Source organism: Hemiscyllium ocellatum, chromosome 12 (genome assembly GCF_020745735.1).
Source record: "Hemiscyllium ocellatum isolate sHemOce1 chromosome 12, sHemOce1.pat.X.cur, whole genome shotgun sequence".
In the NCBI taxonomy this organism is placed as follows: Eukaryota; Metazoa; Chordata; class Chondrichthyes; order Orectolobiformes; family Hemiscylliidae; genus Hemiscyllium; species Hemiscyllium ocellatum.
The window spans coordinates 76,715,486-76,740,159 of NC_083412.1; the positions used below are offsets into that span (position 1 = coordinate 76,715,486).

General features: G+C 40.6%; 1 protein-coding gene across 2 annotated transcripts in view; it reads right to left on the reverse strand.

The window, feature by feature from the left end:
* LOC132820840 (sorting nexin-9-like) overlaps positions 1-24,674 on the reverse strand; it is a 93,119-nt gene that overhangs the window by 62,445 nt on the left and 6,000 nt on the right. For both annotated transcript variants that reach the window (XM_060833185.1, XM_060833186.1), the window contains exons 2-5: positions 21,246-21,329; positions 14,239-14,313; positions 9,520-9,603; positions 7,541-7,583 (exon numbers count right to left, since the gene is read on the reverse strand). In XM_060833185.1, coding sequence (XP_060689168.1) covers positions 7,541-7,583; positions 9,520-9,603; positions 14,239-14,313; positions 21,246-21,329 — 286 coding nt within the window. The remainder of the gene's footprint in view (positions 1-7,540; positions 7,584-9,519; positions 9,604-14,238; positions 14,314-21,245; positions 21,330-24,674) is intronic.

Below are 24,674 nucleotides of genomic sequence, written 5' to 3' on the forward strand. Positions count from 1 at the left end.
CTTAAGTCTGTCTAACAAACTCTCATGTGCCATTTTATCAAATGTTTTTTGAAAATCCAAATACAGCACATTCATTGATTCCCTTTCTGTATTTTGATAGTTACAATCTCAAAAGTTTGAACAGATTGGTCTAACATCAGTTGGTTTTGTCACATTGCCCTCTCAAATCATAGAATTGTTACAGCAGAGAAGAAGGCTATTCAGTGCATCAATCTGCACTAGCTCTGTGAATGAGCAACTGTACCTAATGGCAATACTCTGCCGTCTTCCTGCACATTCTCCTCTTTCAGATAATAGTCCAATTCCATCTCCAATGTCCGAATTGAACCAGTATCCACCACATTTTTAGGCAATGCATTCCTGATCTTAAGCCCTAGCTGCATGAACAAATTTCTCCTTATTTCAGTATTTCTTTTCTGAATTATCTTGCTGATTGGAAGGGGTACACCATTTTTCACAGTACCCTAGATGCTTAGATCAAGCAATTTTTCCCTCTGAACTTTGTTCTACATCTGTAGGCATAGGGCTGGATCAGATGGAGTTGTATACTTTCAACTTTCTCAATGTCTTGATCAGGTTATACATCTTCTGTCACTCTTTCTGATTGTTCACCTAGTGAAACAGAGGTTTTCAGATTGTCACTCCTTATGTTACTGAAAGATTGCTGCTCACTGTTCAGTGGCACAGGCAATGAAAATTCTCTTTTGTACGATAGAGGATTGAAGACATCCACCCTCCCTATACAATTCAGTTTTTAAAAATCCATGTTTGAACCAAGGCTGTCATGAGGAAAGGAGCTGAGTGGTCTTGGTGGGTCCCAAATAGAGAGTCACTAAGCAGGATAAGTGTTGTTGTCTAGCACTGTACATGATTCCTTCCATCACTTTATTTTTGATCAAGATGAGACTAGTGGGGGCAAATTTATCCTGTTTTGTGATCATCTGGGCAATCTTTCCATGTTGCTGGTCAGATGCCAGCATTGTAACTTACTGGAATACCTTGGCTAGGGGTGTGGCAAGATCTGGCGTACAAGTCTTCAGTATTATTCCCCAATTATTTTCAGAGCCTTTGCAGCATCCAGTGCTTTCAGCAGTTTCTGGATATCTTGCAGAGGGAATTGAATTGGTTGAAGACTGACTAAGATGGTATAGAGTAGACACTTAATATGGAGAGCTAAAATCTAAAACCATGTACGCATCATTATTGCTTTTTTTTATTTGCTACTCGCCAAGTCGTGCTTTGCTAACTGTGACTGTACATTTCCTGCTGGAATCTTAAATTCTGGGTTGTAGTAAGAAATGGTGCGTCATATTCAGTCCATCAAATTGGTATCTGAGAGGCAGATTTGATACTTGCAATTGATAACCTTCTTTCTGGAGAATGCTGCCTCAGAGGTATGTGTAGTCAAAGTAAGCCTTCACTTTAAAAGTACAAGATGAAAGAAACGGGTATTATTCCCTGTTTGAGAATTCCCCAAAATTGCTCTCCCTTGCTCTGACTTTCAGCTCAACATCATTTTGTAGAGTAATGATCTCTTCATCAATTCTACTGATTTGTAAATGAAACACCTGATGGAATTTAATAGTCCGTTAACCACCCCCCCCACCCCAAGGTGTATATGAAGGAATGGATTTGATACAAACATTTGGGCGGCACGGTGGCACAGTGGTTAGCACTGCTGCCTCACAGTGGTTAGCACTGCTGCCTCACAGTGCCAGAGACCCAGGTTCAACTCCCGCCTCAGGCGACTGACTGTGTGGAGTCGGCACGTTCTCCCCGTGTCTGCGTGGGTTTTCTTCTGATGCTCCGGTTTCCTCCCACGGTCCAAAGATGTGCGGGTCAGATGAATTGGCCATGCTAAATTGCCCGTAGTGTTAAGTAAGAGGTGAATGTCGGGGTATGGGTGGGTTGTGCTTCGGCGGGCCGGTCTAGACTTGTTGGGCCGAAGGGCCTGTTTCCACACTGTAAGTAATCTAATCTAATAATTTGTTTCATCACATCCAGTTCCTGAAATCACCTGTTAAATACCTCTAGTTGCTTCCTTAGATGGGCAGAGAGATTTTCGGAGTGGAACGATCTTTCTTTGTCCCTGATCTTTTTTCCAGATTTTTTCCTAGACTCAGGAAGTGTTGCAGCTTTTTATTTTAAATTGAAAGGAACACAGGTCCAGTTTCAATTTGAATGCATTCACAGCATTGATGATGTACGCCAAGTCTCTATCCTTTCCCTGCAGCTCACAGTTCAGCTCATTTACTTTTGGCATTACGCCTGTAAGGAACCTGAAGTTTAGCAGCCACCCATTGACTGACAGCATACTTCTTTCCTTGATTTTATACAAAGTGACAACTTCAGGCTGCAGATTTAAAAACCTTCATAGGAACTTCCCTCCATTTAACTGTCTCCCATTGGCATGTAGGATTAGTTCACCATAGGCAGCAAGAACTTCATTGAGGATGTAAACAAGTCATCCTGAACAGCTCTTGCTTGAATCATGTTTACAATCTTAACAACTTTTCATTATGTGAGAAAAATTGACAACTACTCACTTAAGGTTTCCAGTGGAGTATACAGTGGTAATTCACACAAAAAGGGGAAATCAGGATCAATTCTGTGAAATGCAACAAAACCCACATTTGCAACATGCAAGGCTAGTGCACCATCGGTTATGGAAACCAGTTTCTCGATTGGATTGTTTTTCCCCAGTTGTCGGTAAAGAGCTACTTTAGTTGTTACGTTGTTAAAAAAACATGCGCACAAAAATAATCAGCTCCGCTGTTTCAGTCACATTAATGAATTCTGTGAGAAGCATTCACAGTCCTTCAGATCCTGCAGTAGTTGTTGAGTGACATCTTTGCACAGAGATTCCATCCCTCTTGCTCCTGTGGAAGCACCAAGTTATTCACCCTGGATTGCTGTTATTATATCTTTCTCATTCAGACTCAGAGTCAGCGTCAACGGCAAAAGCTATTGTTTCTTTAATTACTTCCCAATCTGTGAATGATTTCTTGTGTAATGCCAGAAAGGTAATGTGAAAAGATGCTTTGAGTACTGGTCCACCCTTTTGTTGGTTGTTTAGAAAAAAAAATTGTTGTACTTGCAAAATGGCCTTCTGCTCATCAACTTATACTGTTCAGCAGAAAATGCTCTTTGAATTTACTATGCATTGTTGCGCTCTGTTGTTCCAAATTTTTTTTTAACCGAATATATATTTTGTTGACATATGAGGCAAATGCTCTTTTACATTTGTGAACAGAAATTCATTTTCCATTCTGGGTGGAATTTGAACATTTGTAATTTCCTTGTCAGGTTCATCACTCATCATTACTGTTTCCCCTTGTTGTTCATGATGTCACTGTGCTGCTGTTCACGCTGTTGATTGGCATCTGGATCTGGGCCTCTGGAACATCTTGAATGTTGCTGGCTGCTTTCATGTTTGGAGGCACTGGAGGTTACTTATAGAGTTATATAGTATGGAAACCAACTGGTCCATGTCGACCATGTTCCCAAACTAAACTAGTTGCCAAACTAAACTAAACCACCTGTCTGCACTTGGCCCATATCCCTCCAAACCTTCCTATTCATGTATTTATCCAAACGTCTTTTAAACATTGTAACTATACTTGCATCCATCACTTCCTCCGACAGTTCATTCCACACACTAACCACTCTGTGTAAAAAAAGAATGCCCCTTGTGTCCTTTTTAAATCTCTCTCCACTCACCTTAAAAATGAGCCCAGTAGTTTTGAAGTTCCACACCTTATGGAAAAGGTCTTGTTATTCACCTTATCTATGCCCCTCATGATTTTCTAAACCTCAATAAGGTCACTCCTCAACTCCTATCCTCCAGTGAGAAAATGTCCCAGTCTTTCCTTATAACTCAAACCCTCCATTCCTGGCAACATCTTGGTAAATCTTTTCTGAACCCTCTCCAAATTAACAATATCCTCCGATAACAGGGTGACTCAAACTGGACATAGTGCTCCAGAAGAGGCCTCACCAATGTCCTGTACAACCTCAACATGATGTCTGGACTTTTATACTTAGAAGTCAGAGCAATAAAGACGAGTGTGCTTAATGCTTTCTTAACCATCCTGTCTACCTGTGATGCAAATTTCAACCTATTATGTACCGGAACCCCTATAACACAGCCTAAGGCCCTAATTGGATAAGTCCTGCCTTGGTTTGTTTTACCAAAATGCAAAATCTTGCATTTATCCAAATTAAACTCAATCCACAACTGCTCAGCCCATTGAGCCAATTGATCAAGATCTCTTTGTAATCTTAGATAACCTTCTTCACTGTCTAGTATACCACCAATTTGAGTGTCATTGTAAACTTCCTAACCATGGCTTCTATATTCCCCTCATATTCATTTAAACAAATGACAAACAAAAATGGGTCCAGTACAATTCCTGTGGAGGACTGCTTCTGTGGTCAAAACGTGTTTCCAGGGTGCCTGGTCAACTTGTGTTTTTCGGATATTGGACGTGTGACACGGCAGCATTTCCTGTAATTTTTCTTCTTCCTGCACAGACCTATTGGATAAGTAGTTGAAACAAAAAGGGTCAGCAGAGAATGGGCAGAGGAAGAGGACTAGCTGTGATGTTTTTGCTGAGTCCACATGGACATGATGGGTTGAATAGTCTCCTATATTTGCAGTACTGTATGTTTCTTATTCAATTTTCTGCCCTTTTTTACCCTTCAACGACTGTCCATCTGGGCCAAACTGAAAAACTGAAACAAATGCAACAAGCGAACAAAGTCTGTTATGAGCATACAGCTTTCTTTAGCCATGAAGCTTCTAGAAGCTGATATTATGCAGCAGCATGATGATCAATGTGCACGCAGTTAGGGACCATCATGCCACCACAGGTAGGGAAGAGAGAGCTAAGTCCCAAATCTCCTTAAAAAGAACAAGATCAGACTCCAGGCCATGTTAATGATCTGATCCACAAGCCAAGCCAACCAGCACTCCTGGCAGGTATCAGAGCTGCTGTAGCATCAAACACTTTTACATGCAGACTGAACACAGGAGGCTGTGGACAGTGAGCATAGAGGGTCCAAGTTTCTTCCCAGAACATGGCTGACCAGGAATTTATTCTAGCCTGCCATGGCATATGTTGGAAGGATTCACAAGTCAATGGCCATTGCATCCTCACATGGAACTTGAACCCAAAGGCTTTGGCTCAGAGATAAGAACTCTACCACAGTGTCACAGATCTCCTTCTTAGATCTACATATGCATTCTATTTTCCTTTAACACTTTCTCTTCAAACTAACACTGGAATTCTTATAGTTAATGTTAGTAGTAAGAAATTGCTGAGTACAAATGAAATTCAACACACCTTGCTATCGTATAACATTTCACACTGGTGTACAGCATTTCCTGAAGACCTGGTTGCCATTTTATCCTTATTTCAGATAACCTACAAGATGTGAACTTGATATAGTTTTAGAAATCACAAGAAATCTATGAAGGTTAGTGATGCAAAATAAGGTGTGTATATAAACTAGTAAACCTCCCTGGATGATTGTTACATGTCAGAGAATGGCCAACTGTAAAAGGACTATGTAACATTGTACGGAATGTATTATTTTGTAGTGTTAAACTTTTAACTTTATTTCTTTTTTTCTACTTCGTACCTAAGATTTGTTCACCAAGGTACTTTTGTAACTAAGATAGTGCCAGGAACAGCAACTTTGTACCATATTCTTTGTACCACTTTTCACCATACTCTTGTATCCCTGTACTTGAGTACATGTAACAATAAACCTCATTCTAATTCTTCTGTTCAGGGATGATTGTGTGTAAAATGTCGTGTTCCTTTAAAGCTGCAAGGATCATTGCTGTAACATCCTGCGATAAATTGAAGACATGTTACTTTCAGTGGCTTCCTGAGATCAGTCATGGATATTTTCTAGTGTTTTGTTTTATTGGAAATGTTTGGGCTTATTTTTATGAAATTGGGATGCAGAAATCTGCATAGGCAACAATGCAACATCTAAAGTGTGACAGTCCAAACATGAAAACTTTGATTTTAAATCAATTGCAATTTAATGAAGTACAGCTCATTTTGCTATAACGCATGTTGTGTTAACGTGAATTCGCTGTAATGCGATTAATGAACTGGGGATGCTGTTTCTGAAGCACAAACTTTTAAAATGTGTGTTGGCTAGAATGTAATTAATTGCCAACATTTTAAGCACTATTCTAAAGCATAATTTTTCTATAATACAGGTTTGCACAAGAATGCAACCATCACATTATAGACAAACTACTTATAAGCATTTTTTTTTGTTCCTGCAGAGTAACTTCACAATGATGATTCAACTCATTAAAGCAGTGATTTGACTAAGGTATTTAAAACCATGAAGGGTCTGGATGGATGGATAGATCGAGAGAAACTGTTTCCATTGGCAAAAAAAGATTTAAAATCGAAGGAAGCAATCTTTGTTTTTTTCACTACAGTGCTTCCCAAACCTTTTTCCAATAGTGACCCCACTTTGAGGTTTGAAAGTTTTGTGACCTCTCCACCCCCCAACCCCATGACAGTGGCCTGTGGACAGACTGTGAAAGCAGGAGTCTGTTAACTCGGTCAGAACTCCACAGCCACTAGTGCTGCCTCAGATCCAGATCCCAGAATTACAGCTCACAACTCCACTTTGGGAAGCCTTGCTTTGAGTTATACACCATCATTCTTAATGGCATTGTTTTCATGAAATCTTTTGTTACACAATCTCTCTTAGCCTCCACCCTATCACAGACACACAAATTGTTCTCTTGTCTGTTTTCGCCATCCACCCTCAAAATCCAGTGGCTAAAAGAATTCTTACATTTCTATTTTTCATCAGTTCTCATGTAAGAACCATTGATCTGAACAGAAAATGGCAGGGAGAAAACTTTTGGGGCAAACTGACGGAGCAGAAAGGAACCTGACCCAGTGCCATAATGTGTCATCTAGATAGCAACTTCTAACAAACTCAATTGCCCCTTAATTATTTATTTACATATGGTAGGTGGACTGCTGATTTCAGGACCTTCCCATCCTTTGTATTATGGGGGTCAGCTCTGCAGTGAGCGAGATGTTGGTGGGTAAGGCACTCACCCTACCAAGACACACCCATCGAGGGTTTGTAATATCCAGCTCATTAACTTCATTTCTCTCTCCACAGCTGCTGCCTGACCTGCTGACATTTGACTATCTTTTCATCCTTATTTCCACACTATCTGCAGCATTTTGCTATTCTATGAAACAGTGGATTCTCTTTCATTAAGAGTTTAAAAAATTGCCTAACCCCCTCCCCCCAATAAATTCTTCTAAGATGTGTACAGAGAGTACTATCACAACATAAACTGTTATAAGTCACCCAAAATTACACCCATCAACTCTCTGAAGCCCTGAGCCCAGAGGCTGGGAGACATCTTATCTCACCAATTTTCAGGCTAGGGGGCACAGACTAAGCAACAAATAATTGCAATAATGAGAAAAATTTAAACCACATGAAAATAAACTTTAATAATATAATGTAGGACACTTACCAACAGACGTGTCTGAATTGCTATAAGAGTTCTTTGATCTGAGCTATTGGAAGAGAAACATTGTAAACAAGCAGAATAATTACTGACTGTTAACAAGTGAAAGCAACATGCAGTGGTAAATCTAAAACAAAAACAGAAATAGCTGGAGAAACTCAGCAGAACTGGCAGCATGTGTGGGAAGAAAGTAAAGTTAATGCTTTGAGTCTAGTAACTTTTCGGATAAAGAGTTTCTCTGGTAATTTCTGTTTTTCTTTCATATCTCCAGCACCCTTTTTCTTTGCTTTATTGCAATGGTAAATCACTGACTTGGCAGCATCGAAGAAATTCACTATTCAGAAAGACCATGCCTATGTACATTCAGGTTTAAACATTAAGAGATTGGAGAAATAAATAATATTTCTCACTTGCAGGGTTTTATTTTAGTTTCTTTGACTTGCAATATAAAAAGATTCTTGCTGCAATGAATATGTTATAGACACACAAGCCTAACTTGGGAAAACTTAAGTTGGAAATTTATGGGTATATTGTGGGCATCAGTTGTGATGCAACTGGGTCGATTTAAAATGAATTCAAGGCTCATACTGTGGGAAAAAAAATACCAAAGCCTAGATGTAGTGGTCAGAGAAGGATCACCTTCAGTAATGCTACCCTCAAAGGTTTAGTGGGATGCACAGCATCAACTTCCTCTATTCCAACATGACTTGAAATCTGGTGCCATGTACCATGAATCTGTGCAAACACTAATAGTGACAGTATCAGGCAGGCTGATAGCCAATCAGATAAAAGAATTTTCCCAGACATCAAACTAGGAAACAAAGAGGAAGGATTATAATTCATTTTTAATCATTTCATAGGAAGTGAAATAAAGATTGTGATATACACATGAAATTGAGGTACAAACTGAAATATCATAAACATTATTTTAAAAATAGTAAAATTTATTAATGTTATTCTGAAGGAATAATACTCCAAATTTGATAATTAGCTTTTCAGGGCCAGGAGGATGTTTGACAGTAATTATGACCAGTAGAAACTCAACTAGACCTCATCCAATATGACAAAGTTTTGGACAGTTTTACGTTGTGAACAGTGCATTAAAAAGTTAATGTTTATATCAGTCTGTGGAGTCTGTGTTCATTGCAAATGTAAAAACTGCAACAGCATATCCAATGTAGCAATAAGGTACCAGTGACATTCTTGACTTGGCTTTAGCTGGCTACCTGAAGATGTCAGAAGTTGTCAGTTTCATAATAATATCAACAAATGCTGACAGTTTCGCCATCATAAAAATTGCAAATTCCAAGCCCCTACTTTACATCCTGTGTGTGACCAGAGTTCAAGGGCACTGATTAAGAATAAGGATCTGTACCTAATGTAATGACCCTGAATTATTTGGAGAAATAAACACGAAAAGAAACATTGGTTGATAATACGATAAAAAGAGAAAAGTGGAAAGAAACAATTAATTCAGATTTTTTTTTCAGTGTGTTGTGCTTAAGTTTCAGCCTATTTACTGATAAAAATATTTCTGACACAACTGCAGTGTATAACATGGTGAGATTCAGAGTTTTAATGTGAGAGTTTTAATCTGTCCTCTTGATGCAACTGGGTCGATTTAAAATGAATTCAAGGTTGTGAATGGTTCATTTGTTTTACTTAGAATCACTTATTATCATATTTGTTCATAACATTCTGCTACTGGTCATTTTAAAATAATCTATCAGGAGAAAAAGATATGGTTGTATGCAGAAGAATGCTGTTTACATAGCATCATTCTGCAATGCTACTTTTGGGGACATCAAAGGCATATGCATTCTTTTGTTATATGCAGTAAAGATATAAGCACGGCAGGACTGTATTGATGTATGCTGTACATAAATTCTATAAATTTCATGGTAATGCATCAAGCATTAACATATGCCTAATCAAACAGAAAATTATGTAGCATTTCTTTAATTGTGTTTTGCATCTCAACATACCTCAACCACATCTATTTCTTCATAATGTGAATCAGCAGCACATGTTTCTTCTATCTTGATAGCTGGCACAGAGTCCATCAACAACTATAAAATTGTTTTTAAAAATTTAGATCTTAACCATATAAGGTTCTGAACAATACCTTCAGATTATTATATTTAGAAAATGGTGTTTTCTATTGAAAAGTTGACAATTCTAAACATCATCAGCCAAGTACAGTAAGATGGTTTGTGATAAATCCATTGACCTTTCAAGGTAAAATCTAGGCATAATAAGCTGACTAAACTCCTGCAGTACTGTAGGATGCAATTACTGAAATTATAGTGAAAATTTGTATCAATCTCACCACTGAACAGAATAGCAAATTAGATGTAATACACAGCATTGGCAAATACTTTTCACTATCCTGTACTTGAGTACAAATCTTCGAGTAAAAAGTGAAGTCTGCAGATGCTGGAGATCAGAGCTGAAAATGTGTTGCTGGTTAAAGCACAGCAGGTTAGGCAGCATCCAAGGAACAGGAAATTCGACGTTTCGGGCCAGAGCCCTTCATCAGGAATGAGGAGAGCGTGCCAGGCAGGCTAAGATAAAAGGTAGGGAGGAGGGACTTGGGGGAGGGGCGATGGAGATGTGATAGGTGGAAGGAGGTCAAGGTGAGGGTGATAGGCTGGAGTGGGGTGGGGGCGGAGAGGTCAGGAAGAAGATTGCAGGTTAGGAGGGCGGTGCTGAGTTCGAGGGAATCGACTGAGACAAGGTGGGGGGAGGGGAAATGAGGAAACTGGAGAAATCTGAGTTCATCCCTTGTGACTGGAGGATTCCCAGGTGGAAGATGAGGCGCTCTTCCTCCAACCGTCGTGTTTTTATGTTCTGGCGATGGAGGAGTCCAAGGACCTGCATGTCCTCGGTGGAGTGGGAGGGAGAGTTAAAGTGTTGAGCCATGGGGTGGTTGGGTTGGTTGGTCCGGGCGTCCCAGAGGTGTTCCCTGAAGCATTCCGCAAGTATGCGGCCCATCTCCCCAATATAGAGGAGGCCACATCGGGTGCAGCGGATGCAATAGATGATGTGTGTGGAGGTGCAGGTGAATTTGTGGCGGATATGGAAGGATCCCTTGGGGCCTTGGAGAGAAGTAAGGGAGGAGGTGTGGGCGCAAGTTTTTCATTTCCTGCGGTTGCAGGGGAAGGTGCCGGGAGTGGAGGTTGGGTTGGTGGGGGGATGTGGACCTGACGGAGTCACAAAGGGAGTGGTCTTTGCAGAACGCTGATAGGGGAGGGGAGGGAAATATATCCCTGGTAGTGGGGTCCATTTGGAGGTGGCGGAAATGACGGCGGATGATACGTTGTATACGGAGGTTGGTGGGGTGGTAGGTGAGAACCAGTGGGGTTCTGTCTTGGTGGCGGTTGGAGGGGCGGGGCTCAAGGGCGGAGGAGCGGGAAGTGGAGGAGATGTGGTGGAGGGCATCGTCGATTACGTCTGGGGGGAATCTGCGGTCCTTGAAGAAGGAGGCCATCTGGGCTGTACGGTATTGGAACTGGTCCTCCTGGGAGCAGATGCGGCGGAGATGAAGGAATTGGGAATATGGGATGGCATTTTTACAGGGGGCAGGATGGGAGGAGGTGTAATCCAGGTAGCTGTGGGAGTCAGTCGGTTTATAGTAGATGTCTGTGTTGAGTCGGTCGCCCGAGATAGAAATGGAAAGGTCTAGGAAGGGGAGGGAGGAATCTGAGATAGTCCAGGTGAATTTGAGGTCGGGATGGAAGGTGTTGGTAAAGTTGATGAACTGTTCAACCTCCTCGTGGGAGCACGAGGCAGCGCCGATACAGTCATCAATGTAGCGGAGGAAAAGGTGGGGGGTGGTGCCAGTGTAGTTGCGGAAGATGGACTGTTCCACATATCCTACGAAGAGACAGGCATAGCTGGGGCCCATACGGGTGCCCATGGTAACTCCTTTAGTTTGGAGGAAGTGGGAGGATTGGAAAGAGAAGTTATTCAGGGTGAGGACCAGTTCAGTCAGTCGAAGGAGGGTGTCAGTGGAAGGGTACTGGTTGGTGCGGCGGGAAAGGAAGAAGCGCAGGGTTTTTAGTCCTTCGTGATGGGGGATGGAGGTGTACAGGGACTGGATGTCCATCGTGAAGATAAGGCGTTGGGGACCGGGGAAGCGAAAATCATGGAGGAGGTGGAGGGCGTGGGTGGTGTCCCGAACGTAGGTGGGGAGTTCTTGGACTAAAGGGGACAGAAATAACAATAAACCAAATTCTAATAAACCTAACTCTAATTCAAATATGAAAAAATTCTACATGACAAACTATTTTAATTTGATGTAAAAATATATCTAGACACAGGCTGGCATTCACAGATCCTCAGCAAAGATATTGACTCTTAAATGTTCTTGGAAATGTCTTAGCAAACCATTCAGTTTAAGGGTAATTAGGGATGGAAAATAAATTACTGGTTTTGCCAGTAATTCCCACAGTAGACCAATATCTTTCTCTTAAGGGGAAGTGTCCAAAATGCTTTCAGTACTGCATTGAGCTAGACTTTGTTTTAGATAAAGCATGACTTGTACTCCCTTTCAACTACTGCTCTGGTTATTGTGCTGAAATGGAAACCATATATTATACTCTGGAATCTGGATTTTAAAATAGAGATATTTGTGTATGCGTGAGTTCTGTTTTTTTTAAACAAATAGATTATAAAGCCATTTGGAATTGTGACCCAAGTACATCAATTCCAAGAAAGCAAGCGTCCGTAGTTAAGTAACTGGCAGAACCCCTGTAGTGTCAATGGATGGAATCAGGAAGTTATTAATTTTTGCTCAGAAAGAAGAAGTGTCTTCAAGCAGGAGAATCAAACTTTTTGTTCATGCAACCAGTCACCATAGTAGAAGCGTGGTAGTTTATGGAAATTCCAAACCAGATGAGTTTGGTTAGAAATCTTCAAGTTGTTCAATTTGAAAAAAGTTGCCTACATCAGAATTGTGAAGGTTCATGCCAGCAGACTTGAAAAGGAATCTTAAAATGTTTTCCACATTCCATGGAACAGAAATTGGGAGTCATTAGTAAAAACTTAAAAAGTTGAGATCAGTGTGAAATATCTCTGGAAACAAGTGAGTATCTGTAAAAGGATAGTGTAGAGAACCAGGTTGAAACATTGATTTAATGTTTGTGTTAAAATCCTTCTATCTCACATTAATATAAAGCAAGCTGATTTGTTTTCTTTTGTATTATAAACCCATATTTTGGTATTAAAATACATAGCAGCCTCAGGTGACTAGATTTCAGTGACTAACTATAATACAAACAACTACAACAATTGCACAATTGATCTATCAAGCTAGGTTTCACTCTCAGATTGGACCTGGCCAGTATTACCACCAGCTGGGCACATATTGTAAAGTTCAGTACAGTAGCGCCTCGACATACGAACGACCCCATTCATGAACAAATCGGTTTACAAACAGGATTGTACGTAAAATTTTGCTTTAACGTACGTACAAAATTCAAGGTACGAACGAAGGTACGAACGCAAAAAGCCTGTGGTTTCAATGTCATTGTTCTGCTTTGCTACGCGCGCTTTGAAGATCCAACCAATGGGAAAATTGATTCAGTTCCCGAACTTTTCTGTTCGCGAACTGGGTCCCGGAACGGATTAAGTTCGTAAGTCAAGGTGCTACTGTATTTAATTAGTAATTTGACTGTTATCTGCAGCCATTCATGACACTTTAATAATCTCTGTATCTGGGACCCCCAATTTGTTTTGGTTGCTTTACTCTCTCACTTGTTTTCCAAATAGTAAAATGCACAATTTTCTCAATCTAAAGCAACAGTCCCTGAATCAAGAGAATATTGGAGGATTCTAGATACGTTTAATATGTTAGCCAGCAAATAGCATGTACCTGGGTGTTAAAAAGACAAAGGAAACAACTTGAATAAACCCACAAAGGAAATTCTGCTGGTGACAGACAAATACAAACGAGGATGAAGAGTGAAGAAAGAGGACAGTGATATTGAGCAGGAAAGAGAGGCAGCAAGAGAGAGACATTCCATATAAACATTCTATCCATTGACACTACTGAGGTAAATATAGTGACAAAGGAGTCTTGCAGAGAATGAAATGATGGTTTTGAAAAGAAGGAGAGATGACTGTCAGGAAAAAAAATTGCTGATCTTAGTTAGATTGCCAAGTAGCGATTGTAAACTCAGTTCCCATTTTCAAGCTCATTTCAGGTCAAACTTTGTATGAAATATGGTCATGTAATTCTACAAATTATTGTTTGCATCACTCTTACTCTAATCTAACTCATAACTATGCGAAAGTGTCTCAGTGACTTTGCACACCATCAATAGCTTATTTCTTAATTGTAGCTGGTTTCCGCTGAAAAACTTATTTTTGCAATTCCTGTTTTCTTTTAAAGAACCCACCTAATATTGAAACAATTAATTATCCTGTGCTTTAATGTGTTCAAATAATGTTACTTTTGATATCTGCTGTTCTGGTAAGAGGTGAAACAATACACAGATTCTGAGATATTCAAAATATTTTTTAAAATTATGATTCATTAAAGAAAATTCAAAACTCAGTCAAGAGAATTAGAAGCAATAAAGAAGTTGAGGAGTTGAGTGTATTTTATCGAGTTTTGAGAAGATTTGAGATTTGAGAAGATGTATTTTATATTTAGTTATAGTTTAGAATAATTGGCACAACATTTTGTTGTTTCTCCTTACCTCAACATTTTGGCCTGGGAACAGTCCATACTCTCCATTAGAGTTCATACCTTCATACCAACCACTGTAAATATCCTAAAGAGAGAATCACATCAGGTGTGTAAGTTGTGTCTTGAAATTTTGAAGCATTCTACATGGTTAAGTTCACAGGTTTGAAGAAATATTGTGTTCTGACATGCACTGATATCAAAATTGATTTTTAAATTTTTCCCATAAAGGTTTCCTGGAATAACGATGCTAGAATAGAAATTCAATTGTTTGGCTACTACAAACAGTCAAAGCATCCATATCCCAATGGGACATTACACCTTAGAGATGTAGTTGAAACACTGATTGCCATATTGGTCATCTCTAGCAGCTGCCTGAAATTAATACTGAGCACATTAAAGTATTAAGTAGAGATACTGTGTTTCTTTTGCATGATGGTGGAGCCTGCAAGAGTTTGATTTCATTATTCTTAAGCTTGCCCAGAAAACACAGTACAAACATTCAGAAAACTGGCTGCAACATCAGGCTTTCTTTATCTCCATTAAAGGCAAGTCACTGGATTGTTAATTTAGGCTGAGGATTTGTGACACAAATATTTGGATATTCTGGTTGGAATTGGGAATGTTTTGATGCCACAGGACGGTTGGAGACAGATGCTCTATACTCCTCCCTTAGCTGCGGGGAGAAAAAATGAATTATTGATTACCATGGGGATGAACAATTATTGGGGGATATGCAGGAATGTAGAGTTGAGGTTAAAATCAGGTCAGCCACGATCTTGTTGAATAGCAGAGCAGGCTTAAAGGGTGGAATGGGCTTACTTTTGCTTCCTGTTCATATGTTGTTGGGATAAACATTGTGGTTGCCACACAATGAATGGAACTAACCCAATCGCACTGCATGGGGAAACTTTACCAGATCAAAATGTCAGCTCTGAATACACTAGAGGAGTGGTCTACAAGGAGATTGTGATCATTTGGTTGGCAAATACTGATTTGGTGCAGGCAGAATTAGGAAACAAACATCTGGCTATACTCCCCTGGAAAGGTTATAGTGGTCTTCAACTTCTACACCCCACACTCATTCAAACTTACAAAAGGTTGGGATCAGTAAATTTAGTGAATGTGCTAACCATCAGGCAAGTGACAGATGCTCTAAATAATGCATCTTCTTCCCCAGAGAGGCTGCACGATTCTTCAATTTTATTTTTCTAAGTGAAAGCTATCATCACCATTCACTGAGTAAAATGTACTCAAAAATCAAGTAGACCAATGTAGTGATTGGTACTTACTAGGAGGCTAGATTTCAAAATTCATCCTAAATCCAGTTAAGAAGCTCCCTAATGTGAGAATTGTACCCATTTGACCTATAGTCTTTTAATGTTTCGTGATTTGTTGGGAACAGCTTCATTGCAATGTGGTGAGTTGGAAATATCTCTCAAGGGACTTTGCATATTGGAGAGTAAAAACTCACGTAATACTACAGGATTTAAAAAGCTGCAATAGCTAAAATGCACCAATCAGGAATTTTACACGAGGGACCTAAACAAGGTTTTATACCAAAATTCTTCAAAAAAGTTGAATAGTCCTGCAAACAGTGATACAAGGCAATAGAAAGGATATGGCACACTGCCCGTTTATATTGTTTCAAATATCAACAAATTAATCCCAGAAATAGACAAGCAAATACTATTAGAGCAGGGAAGGGAAAACAGCTCAAAAATAGAGGTGAAAAGCTAGTTTCAAAATGAAAGAATTCACGTGTCTCCCAATCAAAAGAATCTTAAGAGAGAACATCTAGCCTACTGCAAAAATGTAGTAATGTTGGGCTCTTTATTTGCACAGTAGTCACCTAGTGAGACTACAGCTTGCAGAAGTACAACTTGGAAGCACACAGAATGAGGTTAATTATTCACCAAGGTTGAGAGTGGGGTGCTGGAAAAGCACAGATCAGGCAATATCCAAGGAGCAGGAGAATCGATGTATCAGGCATAAGCCCTTCATCAGGAATTCCTACATTCCTGAAGAAGGGCTTATGCCTGAAGCATCAATTCTCCTGTTCTTCGGATGCAGCCTGACCGGCTGTGTTTTTCCAGCACCCAACTCCCGACTCTGATCTCCAGCAGCTGCAGTCCTCACTTTCTCCTCCTGATTATCTACCAAGTTGATTTGAAGGGCACTAGACTGCTCACTATCATTGTAATGCTGCAGCAAAAGACACTGCATTCCCACGGACACATTCCTAGCTCATGGTCTCGACCAGCCTGCATCCCAGAGCTCAATGCTCCATTTCAACAAGCACCATGACATCGCTTCGCTGGTAGTGAGAAAGGCACTGCCCACCAGTTGTTGCATGCTCACCCAGTCTCTGTGCAGCACCACAGCTGTCCTTGAAGAAACTGCACTGGTGAAGAGACTGTTGCACATCTCCTTCAGAAATGTACCTTTTCAAAGAAGATCTGGAGAAAGATGTAACAGTTTTCATCAAGGCACATGCCGAGCAGCTCCATGAGGCGCAACTCTGTGCTCTATGGTCTGTTCCCAGGGATGCACACATAGATGAACATCTGGAGGACTACTAAATCAGTGAAAGATGCTCTTTGGTCTGCCCAGAACTAGTTGGCTTCCCAGTGGAAAGAGTTGACCTTGACCGAGTGCTGCAGACTGTCACATACCAAGGTCCAGGTCAACATACCGAGGGACCCGCTAAAGCCTGGAGAAGCTGGTGCCAAGGTCCAGTGGGAAGAGAATGTCTAATGATTTTCTGCCAAATTTTAATGAGGGTCCATTCAGTTATGAGACTTCATTGTATTTAAATAGTGCCCTCCATGACTAAGAAATGTCTTTGGTTTTTGAAATTACAGGGAATGTCAACTCCTAATGTTTGTTTATCTTGATATGCAAAGACCACACAGTCCCTGTAAATGTAACGATTTCTTTTTTTAAAAAATTCAATGAAGTATATTATTGCAGTAAAAAAAATCATAGTGCATACTCACTGAGCCTGTTTGCTTCCTGGATTGCTGATGTTTTTGCACTGTGTCTCAACCAGACATTGAGGCTCATATTATTTCTGTCTCGCCTTGCTGTTTAGCACAAACACTGAACAACAAATCTTGCCATGGTTGTCAGCAGGCCTCCATTAAGTCAAGGAGTGGTGACTTCACTCAGGAATTTCCAGGTGAGTAAGTCAAAGGCAGCCTCCGATACCAATCCAGTGTTTGGAAATGGTCAGTCAACCACTGGGATCGTCACAGTCTGGATTCTCTCCACAAAAGCTGAATTTTCAGCAGCACATCACTATTCTGGAGTATTTCTGCCCTGTTACAGGCTGTTTCCCTGACTGGAATGAGAGACAGGCAGATATTAAGGGGGATGAAAGTGGGTTACGTTTTGGTACAGGCTGGGAGCTATGCCAATGAGTGCTTGCAAACTCTGGTATTGCAGGCAATCATGAATGTGGTAGAGCTTGAGGCTTGGTGGCAGGTGAGTGTAGTAGCAAAGATCGAGTGAATGTGAGCTAGTGGAGAATAGGTGGTGGCAATTATGCTGGCAAAGTGGAGAAAGACATTGACCTTCTTTCTACAGCACTATGCATTCTCCTACATGGCTGAGATGGCTCTCATCTGGGTGGCAACCTTGGACCAGACTGGCATGTTCTGGCATCATTGTTGATCCTGGGGGAGATGGATGTCCTACCTGTTCACCACCATATCCTGTAGGAATTTCGGGTCACTACCCACACAATGGGGTGGCAATTTCAGCTGTCTTGTGCACAACAGGGAGAGTGGTGGGAAATTAGATTCAGTTTCCATTTGAATATATTCACAGTATTGATGATATATGCCAAGTCTCTGTCCTTTTCCTGCAGTTCATAGTTCAGCTCATTTAATTTTGATGTTACATCTATAAGGAACCTGAAGTCACCCATTGTCCGACAGCATACTACAGATTTCATTCCCCGATTTTACAAAAGGTAACAGCTTCAGATATAAAAATCAGTGCAGGATCTTCTCTCCACAACTACCTCTCAGCAGTATGGAGAATTACTTCACTGTTGGCAGCGTCAAGAGAGAATTTAAACACGCCGTGCAGAATGGCTCTTGCTCAATTTAAATTTACAATTTTAACAAAAAAATTAATTGAAATGTCAAAAGTCCATAACTTTACACATTAATACTTGGCAGTGGATTATGCAGTATACATTTGGTTAATAAGAAAGGGAATTCAGTATCATTTCTGCAAAATGCAATAAAGCTCCAGTATGACTGGTCCGGGTGAAAGTATCCACTTTACTTGTTCTATCCTTAAAAACCATGTGCAAAAAACTAATCAGCTGGGCTGTGACAGTCATGTTGATGAGTTTATCAAAATATCACTGAGAATCATTCAAATCCTGCAGTAGTTACAGAAAGATATCTTTGCAGAGAAATTCTACTTGTTTTGCTATTGTGGAAGCACTGAGTGATATACCATGGATTGCTATTACAACGCAGCAAGTTGCCAAAACCAGTTAAGAGCACACACATTTCTCTGGTAATGTGGCTTCCAGAACCAGATATCATGTATGATAATTGACATGAACTGATGAATGAACACGGGTGGGTGGTCAGAGGACTACCAGAAACGCCATAGTGAGGAAATGCAGGCAGGCGGTGGGATTGACTGGCCGAGTCTCTGATATTGATGCACGTTGGAGACCACGGCTGTACTTGGGGCACAGCCTTTCAGGGAATATGGAATCACTCCTCTGGACAAATGCTGCAATCTGCACAGAAATTCAATAAGCCGGTCTCTCCATGGTCGCATAGCTTTCAAGCAAGTGTATGTTAATGCATGAAGGAAAGAACTGCGTACATTGTTATTAGAATTAAGAACCAGCAACCTGTGCCTTGGTTCCAAGGCCTCTGACCAGTTTCAGTTGCTTGGATACAGGATGAGGGACATGACAGCCGATAAACCCGATATCTCTCATTCAGACTGGATGATGTTCCTCCCCAACTCTGCCTCAGCCAGACCCAACAAACCCTGACCCAAATCAGCCTCCACCCTGCCAGTCTCACTCCTACTAATTTGAAAGACCCTGAACCTGACAATTCCTCCCTCCTATTGAACACCAAATACAACTATTGCCCAACCTAAACTGAACTGACACGCTCTGGACCCCAAACCCAATTCATTGCACCCTAGGACACAATCATTCCCAGACTCTCCCTCACAAGGTCAGAATATCCCACCTTCCCCCAACCTCTTAATTAGTTATCTATCACCTCACATACCAACCTTAGCCAACTGGCATCCTACTATTTCTTGCCCACCTGGCACCACGTACCTTACCCACCTAGCACACTACCCAGCCCCTAACTCACCTGGCACACTGCCCACGCCTACCTTTCACAGCAACAGTCAATGTGGCTGGCTGTGCTGTTGACAATGTTCCCTCTAAGCTGAGTGGCCATACATCTATGCAGTGATTTGGAGGGTTCGCACATGCCAATCAACACAGCCACATGAACTTCCAGTCCCAGAAGTCAATGCTGCATACAGACCTCGGAGGTTCCTACAGCAGCAGGAAATATTAATAGGAAAGTAGGCTGTTGGACATTTCAATCTTTGAGTATGGCATGTTGTCATTGCAAAAGACGGTCTCTGTTGCTGTATTTGTAGATTACTGGATAGATTTCTAACAGGAGATCCCTGTCCAGGAATATTCAACACTGAAGGCATCTAAAGTAAGTTTTAATCTAATCAGTTTGAAAAATCAGGTGTGTGGACTTGTCTGGAATATCTGTGCTTTTATGTTACAATAAAATAGAGTCATAGAGTCACACAGCCTGGAAACAGACCTTTCACTCCAACTAGTCCACTCCGAACATAATCCCAAACTAAACTAGTCTCACCTGCCTGCTCCTGGTCCATATCCTTCCAAATCTTTCTTATTGATGTACTTATCCAAATGTATTTTAAACACTGTAATTGCTCCACAGCCACCACTTCCTCATTTCACAAGCAAACCTCCCCCTGTTTAAAAAGTTTGTCTTTTTTAAATCGCTCTCTTCTCACCTTAAAAATATGACCCTTAGTCTTGAAATCTTCCATCCTAGGGAAAAGACAATTACCATTTACCCTATCTGTACTTCTCATTATTTCATAAACTTCTAAAAGGTCACCTCTCAACCTCTTATGCTCCAGCGGAAAAAATCCCAACCTTTCTTTATAATTCAGACTTTCCATACCCTGCAACATTCTGATAAATCTCTTCTGAACCCACTCCAATTTAATAATATGCTTCCTATAACTGGGCAACCAGAACTGGGCACGGTATTCCAGAAGAGATCACACCAATGTCCTGTACAACTTCAACATGACTTCCTGACTCCTACACTCAAAGGACCGAGCAATGAAGGCAAGCGTGCTAAATGCCTAACTACCCTATGTGTGATACAAATTTCAAAGAATTATATACTTGAACCCCTAGGTCCCACTGTTCTGTAACACTACTCAAGGCCCTACCATTAATTGTAGGAGGCCTACCCTTGTTTGTTGTACCAAAATGCAACAGCTCACATTTATCGAGACTGAAGTCCATCTGCCATTTTTCAGCCCATTGACCCATCCGACCCATTGTTCTTTGAAACTCCAAAGGGTAAAGGAGCAACCTGTTCAACCTTTCTTCATTAGATAAGCTCTGTTTCTTGGAGTTGAGTGAAACTTCTTTGGAGTGCTCCTATTGCATTTGTATAGTTTTTCAAATAAACATGCCAGTATTCCAGAAGCAGTTTCACCAAATCTTTATCTCAGTCGCAGATACCTTCCGGTGATGCTGGCTGAATATGGAGGATGGCGACTGCTGTTTGCTACATAGGACATAATCTTCTCTTTTCATACAAATGGTTAAGTTTAAAAAAGGAACTTAGAAAATATGTAAAACAGGTGATACTCACTGTACATGACAAAGTGTTACATTTCATTATAAAATCATTTTTCCCTTTATTTTATAGTTTGATGAAAATTCTTTACCTGACTGTTAACTGTAATAACCTCTCCTGGTATTAGAGTCAGTTCACCCTCTTTGCGACGTTTAAAGATACATCGAACTATCGCCTAAGTAAAGAAAATAAATTAAAGCAAAGCTAGATCCTCCATCCTGTCTATTCACATTAAGATACAAGATGGTAATAGATTTATTCATTTTGCTTTAAATTCCTTGTGCGACTTAACATCGCATTACTTCAGGAATTGATTCAAGAATATTAAAACATTGAACCATCACTCCTCAAGTCTATTCTGCCATTCAATGAGATTATGACTGACCTGTAACATGACTACATATACCAGTCTTTGTCACATAACCCTTAATATCTTCAAATCTATTACTCTCATATTTACAATAAACAACGTCTGAATGCCAATACCTATTTCTGGAAGAGTGTACAAAACTTTCCTAATTTCACTCCTGAAAGATTTCACTCTTTCTTTTGTTTAAACACCCTTTGTTACAGACTCCTTAAACCAGTGGGAATACTGGACAGAATTCTACAAGTACCTCACGACTAGTCCCAGCAATGGTGTGGGGGAACCATATAATAATCCTGTGGTCTTCCTGCTAGCTTTCCCTTATCCTCCCCTCCTCTGACTTTCTGCAACTTTATGCAGGGTGAGTGAGGTTTAGGTGACCCATTGCCAAACCAATTTTGGATGATTATTGACTACTTGAAGGCCACTTCCCACCTAATCTCAACTTTGAGGTTGGCGGGCCTTGGAAATGAAGGAGGGCACCACCACAGGAACTACTCCTGTGGATACTCACTCACCAGGTGGTCTTTCCATCTAGATGCTGAGGTCCCACTCCTCACGCCCCTTCCCATATTGAGATATTCCTACACTTACCTTGTTCAGAATCCACGGGACTGTCATAGCCCGTGATTACTACTGCTGAGATTAAAGAGCTGTTGGTCAATGAAAGTCAGGTTCTTTGAGCCAGGGACCCTTTTCTGCATGAGAGGCAATAGTCCTCTATCCAGCCAAATGCTCTTCAGGAGGGTTTAAACTCATTCAGCAGGGGGATGGGAACTGGAATGATAGCTCCAAAGCACAGAAGGTTGAGAGTAGTGAGATCATGAATAAGGTTTCAAGGTTGCAGGAAGGTGGTTTCAGAATAAAGTGGGTGAACTTGCAGCATGGGTTGGTACCTTGGACTTTGACGTTGTGGTCATATCAGAGACAAGGAAAGAGCAGGGACGGGAATGATTGTTAAAGATTCTGGGATTTAGATGTTACAGTAAGAACAGGAAAGGTGGTAAAATGGGGGAGGTGTGGCATTATTGGTCAAGGACAGTATTACATTGGCAGAAAGGACGTTTGATGAGGACTCATCTACTGAGGTAGTTTGGGCTGAGGTTAGAAAAAGGAAAGGAGAGGTCACCCTGTTGGGAGTTTTCAATAGGTCTCTGAAAAGTTCCAGAGATGTAGAGGAAAGGATTGCAAGACGATACAGGATAGGAGCGAAAGTAACAGGGTAGTTGTTATGGGGCACTTTGTTTTAATAAATATTTTTATTAAAAACTTTTCCAAATCTTTTACAGAACATCTATACGTAAAAAAGAATCATACCAAAATACAGGAAGATAAAGGCAGTACAACAATGTCATATCACAATACTATCAATCATGAACTACCTACTATTTTACCAGAACAAACATATTTACTAAAACTGAACTACAAATTAAATAAAAATTAAATTAAGCTGAATTCAAATTAACTTAAATTAAATTATATCAGACTACTTTATTCTAGATTTGGAGATGCCGGTGTTGGACTGGGGTGTACAAAGTTAAAAATCATACAACACCATATTTAGATTGATTCTAATCTAAAAAGTGAGATAACAGTGTTTTACATAAACTCATGCAGTTTTTGAGCTCAGAGTTCTACATGTAACCCTGCAAGGCTACATTGTACTGTGCTCAAACACTGCATGTATTCATGTAGAACTCTGAGCTCAAAAACTGCATGAATTTACGTAAAACTCCATTACCTCACTTTTTAGATTAGAATCAATCTAAACATCATGGCATAGACAGAAAACACAGGGGGCTAACACCTTCAACAGATTGTCTAGCTATCACCATTGTTAACAGCTAACCCGAGAATGCAACTTTTTAAAAAAAAGGTTTTGTGATTTACACAAGAAAGAAGTGAAACTATCACTGTATTCTAACAGATGAAAGGCTTAACAATCAATTTTTCAATGTATAATTTCAGTTACATCACACTGTAACTTTTTGCTATAAATTCTGTGTTAGGATTGAGCCCTCCACTACCACCTGATGAAGGAGCGTCGCTCCGAAAGCTAGTGCTTCAATTAAAGCTGTTGGACTATAACCTGGTGTTGTGTGATTTTTAACTTTGTACTTTATTCTTTTTCACTCACCACACCTCCACTGAAGCTCTCACCCCTGGGAGCAGCAGTCATTGTACACAGCCTCCCCCTCCCAGGGCCCCATAGGCGCCCAAAAGGATTCCCATGGCTATATCACAGCCCTAATTAATATTGCTGATAAGTCTGCGTCAATATAATTTAGAAAGGGCCACCACGTCTTGTAAACTGCTCCATTTTGTGGTGGACTGTATTTGAGAGCTGGACTTGGGGTAGATGCTCCATTACTACCCTGCACCACGCGATAAGACCTGGGGGGGTTTTCCAACATCCAATTCATTCTTCCTCGCACGGTGGGTAATCTCTTCCCGTCCTCCCCCAGAGAGGGCAAATTTGGTAACCCCAGAAGACGAAATACTGGATCCATTTTAACTTCAATCCCCAGGTTGTCCTTCAGATCCCTTACTATGGCAGTCCGGTATCTCTGGATCTTACAACATGACCAGTAGCGGTGTGTAAGAGAGCCTATACTAATATTACATTTGGGACACCCTGGAGACACTCCTGTCTTGAACTTAGCTAGCCTCTCTGACACCATACGAGCCCTGTGTAAAATCTTCAATTGCATGGCCTGCGCTTTGTTACATACTGAAATTTTCCTTACATTTCCCCATATATCTTCCCATACACCCAATGAAATATCCTCTCCTAGCTCTTGATTCTATGTTCTACAGAGTGCCTCCACGTCCGTTATGGGGGATTTGAACTTTCCAAATATTGACTGTATATGCTATGGTTAGAGTACCTTAGATGGGTTGGTTTTTGTCCAATGTGTGCAGGATGCTTTCCTGTCACAACTCAAAAGTGTAGTGGCAGCTGCTCAAGAATATTGCACACACCCAGGGAAGGATTTTTTTTGTGGTGACATATGAATGATTTGCTACAATTCTTGACTGGGCATGCTGCAAGCATTTTGCCACCAGTCAAGTCAACACCTTCTGACTCCAAAGGCACCGGTGTTAAAGCATGTAGAGGATGTGTATCCTCTCCATCTCCACCTGGTGTTGTGG